Genomic DNA, 16125 nt, shown 5'->3' on the forward strand with positions numbered 1-16125 from the left:
GACGATGATGACGATGATGACGATGATGACGATGATGACGATGATGACGATGACGACGATGATGACGATGACGACGATGACGACGACGACGATGACGATGACGATGACGACGATGACGATGATGACGACGACGATGATGACGACGACGACGACGACGACGATGACGACGACGACGACGACGAGTGGCGTTCGCCTCATTACAGATCACAATGTTATTGCAGGATGGAAGACATGGTAGCAGGTACAATGAATCAGATCCTCTGCCTTCGAGGAACCATACAGGCAGCGAGAGTAAGAACAAACTTAACAGAATTCATACAGCAGCCGAAGGGTGCATCTCAATGTTGTTCAATGTTTTCTGGCAACTGAGACGGCATATTCAGAACTCCAGTAGTGTGCTGTCTGTTTACTATCACTAGCAGTCCCTTGCATCATCAGCCTCATAGGTGAAGCAATCCTAGCAGCTCGGATTGTAGACAGTGACACAAGGACCCCTGTGAGGCGTCCTGGAGTCGGTTGAAGCTGCCCACATGGAAGGAACCAGTACAGCTCTGAACAGTATCAGGACTGGGCACAGCCCTAGAACTGTGCTTAGTGGAGGCAGCGTCCAGTAAAAGTTGTGACTGGAAGATCCTCATCATGTCGGCTGGCATGGAGAACTTATTAGGATAGGCTGTGATCAATGACGGATATTGCAGTGCTGGTGGAGGCAGTATGTATGGACAATCAACCCAGCCCTGTTGTGACAGAAATTCACTTTTGATCTCTTAGACTGTGAAAGTGATGCAATGCCAGGACCAGGCATGTTAAAATCAGTCACCACTACGGCGGTCTGGAACTTGTATTGTGTTGCAACAACAACAATGTTCCATCCTGGCGGCGGCGGCGGCGACGACAACAGGGCTTGACGTATGGTAACTGCCCTCCTTACGTGTCCAAAGGTAGACTTCCGTCATTTCAGTTCAGCAGCTTCCAGTTTTTGGCAGTAAAATGTGGTGACAGCCGTTTGGTTTCCCTAATTATCAGTTACGGCCACTAGTTTGAAAAAGTAGTGGTGTAATGGGGGTATACCGAAATTGTTTCTTGCAGAAGACTTTCTAAGGTAATACAGTCAGAGTAACCTTCAGAAACACCAGTTCGATATTAAAGCGTAGCATATTATAACATCACATTATCACAGAGAACTTCTATTGGAAAAAGACTCCAGTCTGAGGATTTTTTTCAGGCAATAAATGTAAATACATTATCTTCATGGCCACCCATCTTCAGGTGAGTTTTGATGAGCAATATTGATAGTGTTCATTGAGAGAATGTTTGCTTTATGTTCTCCTTAAATATTTCTGTACTAACTTCTAATGTCTATAACAATACACCTGGAAACATTTGGCGCATGTCTGTAGAACTAATTTCCCTCTAAATTGTCAACAACTCTGCCTAGACGTTCGTAAAGATTCGAAAGTTGAGCCTCTGTTTTTTGTGGCTATTAGTAAAACAGGTTGAAATATTGAGAAAATAATCGCTATTTTCTCAGTGCAGTGTCAAGCTTATATCTTTGTCGTGAGTATGTGATAATTGCTTGCGTTAAAGGTGGTGGTGGTGGTGGTGGTGGTGGTGGTGGTGGTGGTGGTGGTGGTGGAAGTAAGGGGTGGGAGGGGGTGGTAGGGCGGGATGAAACGCAGTACATCTACATAGCCTCCTGTTCTTGAACATATTTGTGGCACCCTCTCAGGGGACACCGCCATATCTTAGGCACCTTTAGCGCCGGACGAGTGTGTTTGTGTGCCTCAATGACTCTGAGGGCTATGCTGGCGGTAGTATAGCTTCTAGCAGGGTCACCTAAGCCAGACAGGCCTCGGAGGATTGGCCTGACGAAGAGCGTACAACAACTTGGCGAAAAAACGGCTGTTTTTTCTTTTTTTCCCAAGGAGCTCCGCCTGAACCCTGAGGAAAATACGCACTTCTATGTAAAAAAAATTAAAAAACTCCAGGGTGAGCTACATACTGATGAGATGAACAGCTGTTGGGGTGGAAGTCTCTCTAGTGGGAAACCTCTGGGACACCCCCCCCCCCCCCCGCCCCCATCCATCCAGTTACAGAAGGCTTGCTTGGGCATGCAGGGCTCTAGGGCTCTGTCCGGGTCGACATTTGTTTCCTTAGCGGCTCGTGGGGTTCCTATAGAGCGACATAGTCACATCTACTCCGGAAGAGACGGGTGTACCGTCAGGTAGTACCGACACTCAGCCAACAAACAGAGCTCTGTTGATCAGTGTGCCAGAGTAGTAGCCCCAGATTTATAACAGGGCACTAGTTTGCTCAACAGTGTGAACCTTTAGAAGGTCTCCCCTTTCTTTATTCACAAGGCGTAGGAGGGTATTATTAGGTCCTTCAAAAGTGTTAAACGAGTTCATACTGGAACACTTACAGTTGAAGCTGCCACGTCTGGTGGGAAATTGTGGGGAGCAGACAGGTCCTGCTTCCTGCAGTTTTATATGGCATTTGTCAGACGATGGTTAGATTATGGCAGCATTGTTTATGTATCAGGCTGTATTTCCTACCTAAAGATGTTAGATGCTGTCCACCATGAAGGTATTAAGTCATCGACTTCAGACTATCGGAAATGTCCAGTTCAGAGTCTGTGTGCAGAGGTTGGTAAACCTCCACTCTGGATTCGTTGGTGCCCCCCATCAGGCTCGACAGACCCTGAAAATGTAAGTGTAACCCACGATATGGGCATTTAGTGCGGCAGTCCATCCTAACTTGGTGCAGCTGTTCAGTAATCGTCTCTATGCAGTAAAGCAATTCGGGATATATGCTACTGACTCCCAAGGATCTGGATATATCAGACCTCCACATGCACGGCCAAGACAGAGAAAATTGCCACATTGCCATCTTCACAGGTCCAAAGTGATTTTAAGCTTGACACATTACAAGAAAACTTGTACTCTAGATTACGTTTTTACTACTGCTTTCTTCAATTTCAAGTATTTACCACAGTTTTATCGTTTATACTGATAGATTCCAGCAAATAATCCTATCGGTTGTTCAGCTGCTTTCCCTTACGAGGCTTCACACGTACACCTGACGGAACACTTCAGAAATTTTGATGCAAAGTTATATGGAATTATGACGGCACTTGATTGGACTCGGAGGAGTCACAGTACGTGTTTCTCGTCGATTCTGACTCGCTTAGTACGCTAAAAACGGTCCATCGAATGTATCCGGAAGAGAAGTTAATTCAGCTCATCCATGACGCCTTACAGAAGCTCTCACACCGTGGCAAGGTAAGGTCTTCTGCTGGATATCTTGACACATCAGGATGCAGGAAAACGACATGACCGAGAAAACAGTCAAAGAAATATCTCTGGATGGTGGTGTACGTCGATTTGTCGTCATTTCATTTGATAGATGAATCATGTGTCAGTGTGAAACTGAATGGTTGGAGGTGGCGGAAAAGAAACTGCGGTCATTCACATCGACCACACAGGCGGGTTAGACAGCATGCCAAGCTGACAGATAGAAGGAAGTGCTGCTTACCAGACTTTACTTAGCTCATACCCCTTTAACACAGTTTCCTCCTCCAGTAGTAGGATCCACCACCACTGTGTGAAGTATGTGGTGTCCCACTTTCGATTCAGCATATTATGACTACGTGTGTCTTACACAGGGTGTTACAAAAAGCTACGGCCAAACTTTCAGGAAACATTCCTCACACACAAATAAAGAAAATATGTTATGTGGACATGTGTCCGGAAACGCTTACTTTCCATGTTAGAGATCATTTTATTCCTAATCTTCAAATCACATTAATCATGGAATGGAAACACACAGCAACAGAACGTACCAGCGTGACTTCAAACACTTTGTTACAGGAAATGTTCAAAATGCCCTCCGTTGGCGAGGATACATGCATCCACCCTCCGTCGCATGGAATCCCTGATGCGTTGATGCAGTCCTGGAGAATGGCGTATTGTATCACAGCCGTCCACAATACGAGCACGAAGATTCTCTACATTTGGTACCGGGGGTGCGTAGACAAGAGCTTTCAAATACCCCCATAAATTAAAGTCAAGAGGGTTGAGGTCAGGAGAGCGTGGAGGCCATGGAATTGGTCCGCCTCTACCAATCCATCGGTCACCGAATCTGATGTTGAGAATCGTACGAACACTTCCACTGAAATGTGCAGGAGCTCCATCGTGCATGAACCACATGTTGTGTCGTACTTGTAAAGGCACATGTTCTAGTAGTACAGGTAGAGTATCCCGTATGAAATTATGATAACGTGCTCCATTGAGCGTAGGTGGAAGAATATGGGGCCCAATCAAGAGATCACCAACAATGCCTGCCCAAACGTTCACAGAAAATCTGTGTTGATGACGTGATTGCACAATTGCGTGCGGATTCTCGTCAGCCCACACATGTTGACTGTGAAAATTTACAATTTGATCACGTTGGAATGAAGCCTCATCCGTAAACAGAACATTTGCACTGAAATGAGGATTGACACATTATTGGATGAACAATTCGCACAAGTGTACCCGTGGAGGCCAATCAGCTGCTGATAGCGCCTGCACACGCTGTACATGGTACAGAAACAACTGGTTCTCCCGTAGCACTCTCCATACAGTAACGTGGTCAACGTTACCTTGTACAGCAGCAACTTCTCTGACGCTGACATTAGGGTTATCGTCAACTGCACGAAGAATTGCCTCGTCCATTGCAGGTGTCCTCGTCGTTCTACGTCTTCCCCAGTCGCGAGTCATAGGCTGGAATGTTCCGTGCTCCCTAAGACGCCGATTAATTGCTTCGAACGTCTTCCTGTCGGGACATCTTCGTTCTGGATATCTGTCTCGATACAAACGTACCGCGCCATGGCTATTGCCCCGTGCTAATCCATACATCAAATGGGCATCTGCCGACTCCGCATTTGCAAACATTGCACTGACTGCAAAACCACGTTCGTGATGAACACTAACCTATTAATGCTACGTACTGATGTGCTTGATGCCAGTACTGTAGAGCAATGAGTCGCATTCAACACAAACACCGAAGTCAACATTACCTTCCTTCAATTGGGCCAACTGGCGGTGAATCGAGGAAGTACAGTACATAGTGACGAAACTAAAATGAGCTCTAACATGGAAAATAGGCGTTTCCGGACACATGTCCACATAACATCTTTTCTTTATTAGTGCGTGAGGAATGTTTCCTGAAAGTTTGGCCGTACCTTTTTTGTAACAGCCTGTATACTGACATCAGGTCAGTCCTCGGTTTGGCTGGAGAACAACCCACCCTTTTCGCCAATACTTACACCAACATACACTGGTTCTGAAATTTTGCGAACCGTCATGCCTCATCCCTAAAGTGCTGCGGAAAGTAGACACGCGTTATAGGCTTTTGAACTACTCAGCATATCAGTATATGGGGATAGCCTTCGCCGCCCCCCCAAGCCCGAACCCACCGCCACCATCCCATTGAGAATGGCATGTTGACTTTTCGTCAGGGTGCTGATGATCATTAGGTAGGGTACCTTACATCCAACATAATAATGATAATAATGATAATAATAATAATAATAATAAGGAAAACGAAATCTTAAGACAGCCACCAGAACAAGCACAAATAGAACACGAAGTGACACACATGTTCGATATAGAAGAAAAATTTCAGCTGACATATATAGAATACAAAGACACAAATACAGACATTAGACCATTCTTGCATAGACCGCCAAATAACCCGCAAGTCGAAACAACAATAAAAACTATCACCACAATCATACACAACAAAATAAATGAAAACACAACTATGGAAGAGTTACAACTACTGGTTTATATAGGAGCACTCACTACACTAAATATACACACTAGGCAGAGATCAGAACCAACCAACACACAGAAGAAACCCACAAAACCAGCATGGCAACACAGGCTACAGATCAGAATAGAAAAACTGAGAAAAGACATAGGACAGCTAACATAATTTATAAGAAATGAAATGTCAGAAAAAAAACGAAAAAGGTTAGGTAAAATCTCACAACAAGAAGTGATAGAGCATTTAGATGAAAAGAAGCAGAAATTACAAGCATTGGCCAAACGACCTAGAAGATACAAAAAAAGTGAAAATAGAAGGAAACAAAACCAAACATTCAACACAAACCAAAAGAAATTTTACCACACAATAGATCATACACACATTAAAATAGACAATCCACCAAATATAACAGACGTGGAACACTTCTGGAGCAACATATGGTCAAACCCGGTACAGCATAACAGGCATGCACGGTGGATAAAAGCAGAAACAGACACATACAAGGTGATACCACAAATGCCTGAAGTGATAATTTTGCAACATGAAGTCACCCAAGCAATTAATTCTACTCACAATTGGAAATCCCCTGGAAAAGATAAAATAGCAAATTTCTGGCTAAAGAAGTTCACCTCAACACATTTACATCTAACTAAATTATTTAACAGTTACATTGCAGACCCATACACATTCCCTGATACACTTAACACATGGAATAACTTATCTGAAACCTAAAGATCAAGCAGACACAGCAAACCCAGCTAAATATCGCACCATAACATGCCTACCAACAATATACAAAATATTAATTTCAGTCATTACACAGAAATTAATGACACATACAACACAGAACAAAATTATAAATGAAGAACAAAAAGGCTGTTGCACAGGAGCACGAGAATGTAAAGAGCAACTGATAATAGATGCAGAGGTGACGTATCAAGCTAAAGCTAAACAAAGGTCACTACACTACGCATACATTGATTACTGAAAAGCTTTTGATAGTTTACCCCACTCACGGTTACTACAAATATTGGAAATATACAAAGTAGATCCTAAATTGATACAGTTCCTAAACATAGTAATAAAAAATTGGAAAACCACTCTTAATATCCAAACAAATTCAAATAATATCACACACAGCCAATAGAGATTAAGTGTGGAATACACCAAGGAGACTCATTAAGTCCTTTCTGGTTCTGCCTTGCTCTGAACCCACTATCTAACATGCTAAATAATACAAATTATGGATGCAATATTACTGGAATATACCCACACAAAATCACACATTTGCTATACATGGATGATCTAAAACTACTGCCAGCAACAAATCAACAACTCAACCAATTACTAAAAATAACAGAAGCATTCATCAATGATATAAATATGGCTTTTGCAACAGACAAATGTAAGAAAAATAGCATAGTCAAGGGAAAACACACTAAACAAGAAGATTACATATTGGATAACCACAGCGACTGCATAGAAGCGATAGAAAAAACAGGTGCCTATAAATATCTAGGATACAGATAAAAATAGGAATAGATAATACAAATATTAACGAAGAATTAAAAAAAATATAGACAAAGACTAACAAAATACTGAAAACAGAATTGACAGCAAGAAACAAGACAAAAGCTATGAATACTTATGCTATACCAATATTGACCTACTCATTTGGAGTAGTGAAATGGAGTAACACGGACCTAGAAGCACTCAATACACTTACACGATCACAATGCCACAAATATAGAATACATCACATACATTCAGCAATAGAAAGATTCACATTAAGCAGAAAGGAAGGAGGAAGGGGATTTATCGACATAAAAAACCTACATCATGGACAGGTAGACAATTTAAGAAAATTCTTTATAGAACGAGCAGAAACTAGCAAAATACACAAAGCAGTCTCTCATAAATACATCGGCTACGCCACTGCAATTTCATAACCACTTCTACAACCCTTTAGATCACATAACATCAACAGATACGAAGAAAGTAAATTGGAAAAAGAAAACACTACATTGCAAGCACCCGTATCATCTAATACAGCCACACATCGATCAAGCCCCCCTGCGGGTTCGGGGGTTAGAATAGGCCCGCGGTATTCCTGCCTGTCGTAAGAGGCGACTAAAAGGAGTCTCAAACGTTTCGGCCTTATGTGATGGTCCCCTCTCGGGTTTGACCTCCATCTATCCAAATTATTCCGAAGAGCGAGCCAATTGGGGAAGGGCACCTTACATGGTGCACTGTATCCTTCGTGCAATTAGACCTATTGCCGTCTTTCTCGTCGTTGCGATGGTGTCCCGCTCGTTTTCGATCTCATGGGCGATTACCACGCTGCACTCTGCAGTGTTTCTTTTAACTGTGACGACGACCTTGGCCATTTTTGCACCTAAGATCCAGCACGGTAGCCAGTCCGTTGTGGTGGGGTCGCCATGTACCCTCTTGGTTGTAGCCCCCTGACAACACAGGGATCGCTCTACTGATGCCTGCGCCGTTCACTCCCCACGTATGCCAAGGAGTAGATGCCCATCTCCCTGGGGCATCGGGACTCCCGGCAATGGCCATCCTGCCAGGTGGCCTTTGCTGTGGCTGGGTGGCGCCCGTGGGGAGGGCCCTTGGTCGGAGTAGGTGGCATCAGGGTGGATGACCCGCAATGAAGCGTGGTACATCATCTCTTGCTGGCGGCCAGCCGTCAGCAGTCTCTAAGCGTTCCAAGGCTCAATTCAAGGCTAATGTGTATGACCCCAAATCGTTCCCCTCCCTGGCCACACCATGGGAGGAACGAAGGGCTATGAATGAGAGCGAAAGATACTCGCCCCGGTATCTCGTATGTACCAGAGCTGACGGGGAATCTTTTATGTCCGTGAAGCCTCAGTTCTTTGTAGAGCATTTAGAGGACAAGTTTGGGGAGGTGGAGGGCTTGTCTAAAATGCGCTCTGGGTCAGTACTGATACAAACGGCATCCTCCGCCCAGTCCCGCAGATTACTTGCTTGTGACCAGTTGGGGGATGTTAACGTTTCTATTACGCCACATAAGAGTTTAAATATGGTCCAGGGTGTTATTTTCCATAGGGATCTCCTTTTGCAGTCTGATGACGAGCTGCGCGCCAACTTAGAACGTAGGGGTGTTCATTTCGTCCGGCGCGTTCATCGGGGTCCGAGGGACAATCAGGTTGCTACCGGTGCCTTCATCTTGGCCTTCGAGGGTGATACGTTACCGGAAAAGGTCAAGGTGATGGTCTACCGATGTGACGTCAAGCCCTATATCCCTCCCCCGATGCGGTGCTTCAAGTGCTGGAAGTTCGGCCATATGTCTTCCCGCTGCACTTCCAGCCTCACATGTCGAGATTGCGGACGCCCGTCTCATCCCGATACTCCATGTGCCCCGCCTCCCATCTGCGTCAACTGCGGGGAGCACCATTCACCTTGCTCGCCTGACTGCACAGTCTTTCAGAAAGAGCGCAAAATCATGGAATATAAGACCCTGGACCGGCTGACCTATACTGAGGCCAAACGGAAATATGACAGACTCCATCCTGTGAGAATGACATCTTCGTATGCAGCTGCTACAACAACTGTGCTAGCTCCATCAGTTGCGAGACTTCCAGCCAGCTCGATAAGCAGTACGACTCCTTCTGCCCCCTTGCCCGTGGGGGGCTCTCCCCAACCGGTTGCTCCTGCACCACCTACCTCAGGAGCAACCTCCTCCCACCCGTCGGGGACGTCCGTCCCCGCTTCTCAGCCGGAGAAGCGCCTAACTTCTTCGGCTACTCTCGCCCGTAAGAGTTCCCTTGGGACGCTCCCTTCCCAGGGTTCCCCCAGCGGGAAGGATGACGGCCACCAGTGGCATACGTCCTCACCAGCAGCCGGGCGTAGGGCTTCACGATCCTCCTCTGTCCCGGAGACTGAATCGGTGAAGCCTTCCCAACCGGTGAAACCCAAGGTTCAGCGAGAGAAGTCCAAGAGAAAGACCTCTAAGGCTAAAGAACTTGCGGTGGCCCCAACCCCACCGCACCTTTCGCGCTCTGCGTCTGAGGATGAAGTCGAGATTCTATCGTCCGCTGAGGCCCTTGATCTCGCTGGTCCCTCAGACGCCATGGATGCCTCTCGTCCGGGTACTGAATCGGTGGCAGTGAGTGAACAAGCGGCGTAAATTGCCTTCCCAGTCCTTTCACGCCTTTCTCAGCCATGGACAATACCATCCTCCAGTGGAACTGCGGCGGTTTTTTCCACCATTTAGCTGAGCTCCGCCAACTTCTCAGCCTTCGCCCTTTCTTCTGCATTGCTCTCCAGGAAACTTGGTTTCCGGCGATGCGAACCCCCGCCCTCCGTGGCTATCGGGGTTATTACAAGAACCGAGCAGCTTATGAAAGGGTGTCTGGTGGCGTCTGCATTTATGTCCTTCACACTCTGCACAGCGAATCTGTCCCTCTCCAGACGCCTTTAGAGGCTGTCGCTGTACGCGTGTGGACGCCACAGGCTGTTACCGTCTGCAGTCTTTACATTCCACCGGATGGTGATGTCTCGCAGCATGTCCTGGCTGCGCTGGTCGCCCAATTGCCGCCACCTTTCTTGCTATTGGGCGACTTCAACGCTCATAACCCTCTGTGGGGTGGGTCAGTGGCAACAGGTCGAGGCGCCATCATTGAGCATTTATTGTCGCAGCTCGATCTCTCGCTGTTAAATGATGGTGCCTTCACACACTTCAGTGTGGCGCATGGCACCTACTCCGCCATTGACCTTTCAATCTGTAGCCATAGCCTCTTACCATCTGTCCAATGGAGTGTGCATGACGACCTGTGTGGTAGTGACCACTTTCCGATCTTTTTGTCACTACCACAGCGCCACTGTTCTGGGCGCCCTAGCCGATGGGCTCTGAATAAGGCTGACTGGGACTTGTTCTCCTCCACTGCCGCTTTTGAGCCTCTCTCTACCGATGACATTGATGCGGTGGTTCAATCGGTCACCACCGGCATCGTTACTGCCGCCGAATCTGCCATTCCCCATTCCTGTGGGTCCCCTCGGCGGAAGGCTGTGCCTTGGTGGTCGCCTGAGATCGCTGAAGCGATTAAAGATCGCCGGCGGGCGCTCCAGCGTCACAAGCGACACCCCTCCCTCGACCACCTTATCGCCTTCAAACGGCTGCGTGCGCGGGCCCGCCTCCTTATCCGCCAAGGCAAGAAGGAGTGCTGGGAGCGGTATGTGTCCACCATTGGCCTCCATGTCACTCCCTCGCAGGTCTGGGCCAAGATTCGACGCGTCTACGGCTATCGGCCACCTGCCAGCGTCCCTGCGCTCTCACTGAATGGAGCAGTTTGTACTGACTCCGACGTCATTGCCAATCGCTTAGCAGAGCATTTTGGTATGAGTTCCGCTTCTGCGAATTACCCCCAGGCCTTCCGCTCCATTAAAGAGCGGATGGAACGTCGGAGCCTTTCGTTTCGCACCAACCACCCAGAATCTTACAATGCTCCATTTAGTGAGTGGGAATTTCGCAGTGCCCTCGCTGCTTGCCCTGATACCGCTCCTGGGCCAGATGGCATCCACTGTCAGATGCTGAAACACCTTTCAGTGGACTGCCAGCGGCGCCTTCTCGATCTTTACAACCGTCTTTGGGTCGAGGGGGAGTTTCCGTCGCAGTGGCGGGAAGGCATTGTCATCCCCGTTTTGAAGCCTGGAAAGAACCCTCTGGAGGTTGACAGCTACCGTCCCATTAGCCTCACCAACGTTATGTGCAAGCTTCTCGAACGGATGGTGAGCCGGCGCTTGCATTGGGTACTGGAGTCTCGGGGCCTTCTGGCTCCGTCTCAGGGTGGGTTCCGTAAAGGCCGCTCCGCCACCGACAATCTGGTGAGCCTGGAGACTGCCATCCGTACTGCCTTTGCCCGCCGTCAGCACCTGGTCGCTGTCTTTTTCGACATGCGGAAGGCGTACGATACGACATGGCGTCATCACATTCTTTCTACGCTTCATGGATGGGGTCTCCGGGGTCCTCTGCCGATTTTTATCCGCAATTTTCTGTTGTGTCGTACCTTCCGCGTGCAAGTCGCGGCCTCGTATAGTTCCTCCCACGTCCAGGAGAACGGTGTGCCACAGGGCTCTGTTTTAAGTGTCTGTCTGTTTTTAATAGCCATTAACGGGCTTGCTGCGGCCGTGGGAAATTCTGTCTCCGCTTCCCTGTATGCTGACGACTTCTGCCTTTATTACAGCTCTACTGGCATTGCAGCTGTTGAACGTCAGCTACAGGGCGCTATCCGTAAGGCGCAGTCTTGGGCTGTAGCGCATGGGTTTCAGTTTTCGGCAGCCAAGACCTGCGTTATGCATTTCTGCCGGCGCCGAACAGTCCATCCTGAGCCGCGGCTTTATCTTGCCGACGAACTCCTTGCTGTGGTGGAGACCCACAGGTTTTTGGGGGTGGTTTTCGATGCCCGGTTGACTTGGCTGCCTCATATCCGGCAGCTTAAACAGACGTGTTGGCGGCATCTAAACGCTCTGCGATGCTTGAGCCACACCCGCTGGGGCGCCGACCGCTTCACCCTGTTGCGGCTCTACCAGGCGTTAATCCAGTCCCGTCTGGATTATGGGAGCCTGGCTTATGGCTCAGCATCCCCGTCTGCGTTACAGGTGCTGGACCCAATTCTCCACAGCGGGATACGCCTTGCCACTGGTGCTTTCCGCACCAGCCCCGTGGACAGCGTACTAGTGGAGGCAGGTGTACCTCCCCTGCGGTTCCGACGCCAACGTTTGCTGGCCGCTTATGCTGCCCATGTTCTAAGCTCGCCCGGGCATCCAAATTATCGTCTCCTGTTCCCGCGATCGCTCGTCCATCTGCCAGATCGTCGGCCCCGGTCTGGTTGTACAATAGCGGTCCGCGTCAAAGAGCTTCTCTCTGGGCTTCAGGTTTTTACTGTTCCACCTACTTTCCGGGCTACTTTGCATACACCCCCATGGTGTGTTCGTCGCCCTTGCCTTCGGCTGGACCTGGCACAGGGCCCGAAGGACTCAGTCCCTCCAGAGGCCTTCCGCCGCCGCTTTTATTCTATCCTGGCCACGTATCAGGGCTCTGGTATTGTCTACACTGACGGTTCGATGGTTGCTGGTCGTGTCGGGTATGCGCTCACTCTAGGGGACCGTTCTGAACAACGTTCCTTGCCGGATGGCTGCAGCGTTTACACTGCTGAACTGGTCGCCATCTTTCGTGCCCTAGAGTATATCCGCTCCTGCTCAGGTGAGTCCTTCGTTATCTGTAGCGATTCCCTGAGCGGTTTACGAGCTCTCGACCAGTGTTTCCCTCGTTCTCGTTTGGTGATGGCTATCCACGAGTCTCTGCATACTCTCGCCTGTTGCGGCCGCTCTGTGGTCTTTGTGTGGACCCCCGGTCATGTCGGTATCCCGGGTAACGAACATGTTGACCGCCTGGCGAAAGAGGCCACCAGCAAGCCATCTCTGGACCTTGGCCTCCCTGAGACTGATTTGCGGGCAGTCTTTCGCCGCAAAATCTTGGCGCTATGGGACGAGGAATGGCGCGACCTGACAATGTCCAATAAACTCCGTGCTGTCAAGGAGACGATGGCTGTGTGGCGGTCATCCCTGCGAGCCACTCGCAGGGACTCAGTAGTTCTTTGCCGGCTCCGCATTGGCCACTCCCGGCTGACACACAGTTATTTACTGCGCCGGGAGGACCCTCCTCTATGTCGCTGTGGGGCAGCTTTGACAGTGGCCCACATTTTGCTGGCCTGCCCCCTTTTAGCAGTGGTCAGGCAGACATTTGCGCTGCCTGATACGCTCCCTGCCCTTTTAACAGACGACTCCGCTATGGCTGACTTAGTTTTACGTTTTATTCGGGCAGGGGGATTTTATCATTTACTCTGAGTGTTTCTGTTTTATTTTATTGTTTTGTGTTGACTCTGGCTTTGGCCTATGATTTTCCACTGGTTTTTTAATGTGTTTCTAAGTGGTTGGCTTTTCCTTATTTATTTCTATGGTCGGCCAACCACCGTCACACTCTGTGTGGTTTTAGTTCGTTTTGTCTTGTCCTTGTCTCCGTTTCTCTTGTTCTGTATCGTCTGTGATCTCTTCTGTTCCTTGTTTTTATTCTCTGTGGGTGTTCTTTGTCTTTGGAAAAAGGGACCGATGACCATGGCAGTCTGGTCCCTTTAATCCCCCAAACCAACCAACCATCGATCAAGACGCATCCAACACATGGCTAAGAAAAGGCAATATATACAGTGAGACGGAAGGATTCATGATTGCAATACAGGATCAAACAATAAACACCAGATACTACAGCAAGCATATTATTAAAGATCCCAATGCCACAATAGATAAATGCAGACTTTGCAAACAACAAATAGAAACAGTAGATCACATCACAAGCGGATGTAAAATACTAGCAAATACAGAATACCCCAGAAGACATGACAATGTAGCAAAAATAATACATCAACAACTTGCCATACAACATAAACTAATAAAACAACACATTCCCACATACAAGTATGCACCACAAAATGTACTGGAGAATGATGAATACAAATTATACTGGAACAGAACCATTATAACAGATAAAACATCACCACATAACAAATCTGACATCATACTCACCAATAAAAAGAAGAAATAAACACAATTAATCGAAATATCCATACCCAATACAACAAATATACAAAAGAAAACAGGAGAAAAAATTGAAAAATACATCCAACTGGCTGAGGAAGTCAAGACATGTGGCATCGGGATAAAGTTGACATTATACCAATTATACTATCAACTACAGGAGTCATACCACACAATATCCACCATTACATCAACGCAATACAGCTACATCCAAACTTATATATACAACTACAGAAATCTGTAATTATTGAGACTTGTTCAATTATCCGAAAGTTCCTAAATGCAATGTAACATATACCGTACAGTTAAAAGGAAGTGACGCTTGATCAAGGTCCGCGTCACTCCATTTTTAACCGGACTTAACGTCTGAGAAAGTGAAGATAATAATAATAATAATAATAATAATAATAGTCGTCCCAAGGTATTATTTTAGTATGCAAAATATAACACACAACTGATTGTTTCCACCTACATCATCATCGTGCATTCACGACCAACTGGTAACGGTAATAGTATAGAGCCGTAGTTTTCCAGTTTTTAAAGCAGCACACACTATCATCTACGAAAATTAACTGATTTAAGTAATGTTCCATTTCATATTTCCTCTTTTATTGAGCGTCCGCAACCTGTAGATGTTAGAATGCTAATTTGGAAGTTGCTTTTGTTCATGTTACTGTTTTTTTCCGACCATTGTTTCTCGTATGTATTACACGCAACATTCGCAACTAAACCTTGATAAACCAATTTCATATTCGACACATTTACAATTTTCATTTTATATTGCAGACAATTTCTGAGAACGTTTAATACCCTGTTGAGAAAAACTTTATCATTAACAGGACTTGAAAGAAGAGCAAAAGGACAAGTACAAAAGGCGGCTGAGAACCATTCTAAATATCCCAGAGCCATATGAAAGCATTTTAAGGATTACAAGTGGACAACAACGATATGAGCTCAAGGAAACGCACTGGCCAGTCCGGGCTCGAAAACATCCGTTTTTGTCTGTACCAGAGCTGGTTCTGGACATGCCACTCTTCTCCGCTGACATGAGTAAGAAACTTCAAGAACTATCTTTATAATACTTATCTATTAAGTGTCTCACTATGTAGCCTATTTGATTTCGTAACTGTGTGTTGTATATGGCGTTTCCTAATTCTTATGGCAAATACTTCTATGAATACTTCACGAATAAGTACGTTATTTAATTACCTAATTACCCAGCCGTTTCCACCCAGTTCGTAGTGCGCCTCAAATTTTTTGCTCTCATGACATTTTGGCATGAGATCGTAAACCAGAATAAACGGAAAAGTTTCCCTGTGTAAAACTTCTAATCGTCGTATGAACGTTTGAGTATAACTTTCGAGTTACACTTGCAGTACAGGTCACCGGCTTACAAATTGCATGGACGTGCAACATAGGCAAACATCCATAACTCACAGAATATTGTGTTAGTCCAATTCAGGGACGCAAAATAGCTGCAGCTCGTCGCGGTGGCCGGCCGTAGTGGCCGAGCGGTTCTAGGCGCTACAGTCTGGAACCGCGCGACTGCTACGGTCGCATGTTCGAATCCTGCCTCGGGCATGGATGTGTGTGATGTCCTTAGGTTAGTTAGGTTTAACTAGTTCTGAGTTCTAGGGGACTGATGGCTGAAAATTCCCATAGTGCTCAGAGCCATTTGAACCATTTTTTTCG

At 46.9% G+C, this 16125-nt stretch overlaps 1 protein-coding gene across 1 annotated transcript in view; it reads left to right on the forward strand.

Moving 5' to 3' along the window:
* Positions 1 to 16125, forward strand: part of LOC126471253 (uncharacterized) — a 150561-nt gene that overhangs the window by 13612 nt on the left and 120824 nt on the right. The window contains exon 2 of the mRNA XM_050099371.1: positions 1588 to 1638. Coding sequence (XP_049955328.1) covers positions 1588 to 1638 — 51 coding nt within the window. The remainder of the gene's footprint in view (positions 1 to 1587; positions 1639 to 16125) is intronic.

This window comes from Schistocerca serialis, chromosome 3 (assembly GCF_023864345.2).
Source record: "Schistocerca serialis cubense isolate TAMUIC-IGC-003099 chromosome 3, iqSchSeri2.2, whole genome shotgun sequence".
Classification (NCBI taxonomy): domain Eukaryota; kingdom Metazoa; phylum Arthropoda; class Insecta; order Orthoptera; family Acrididae; genus Schistocerca; species Schistocerca serialis.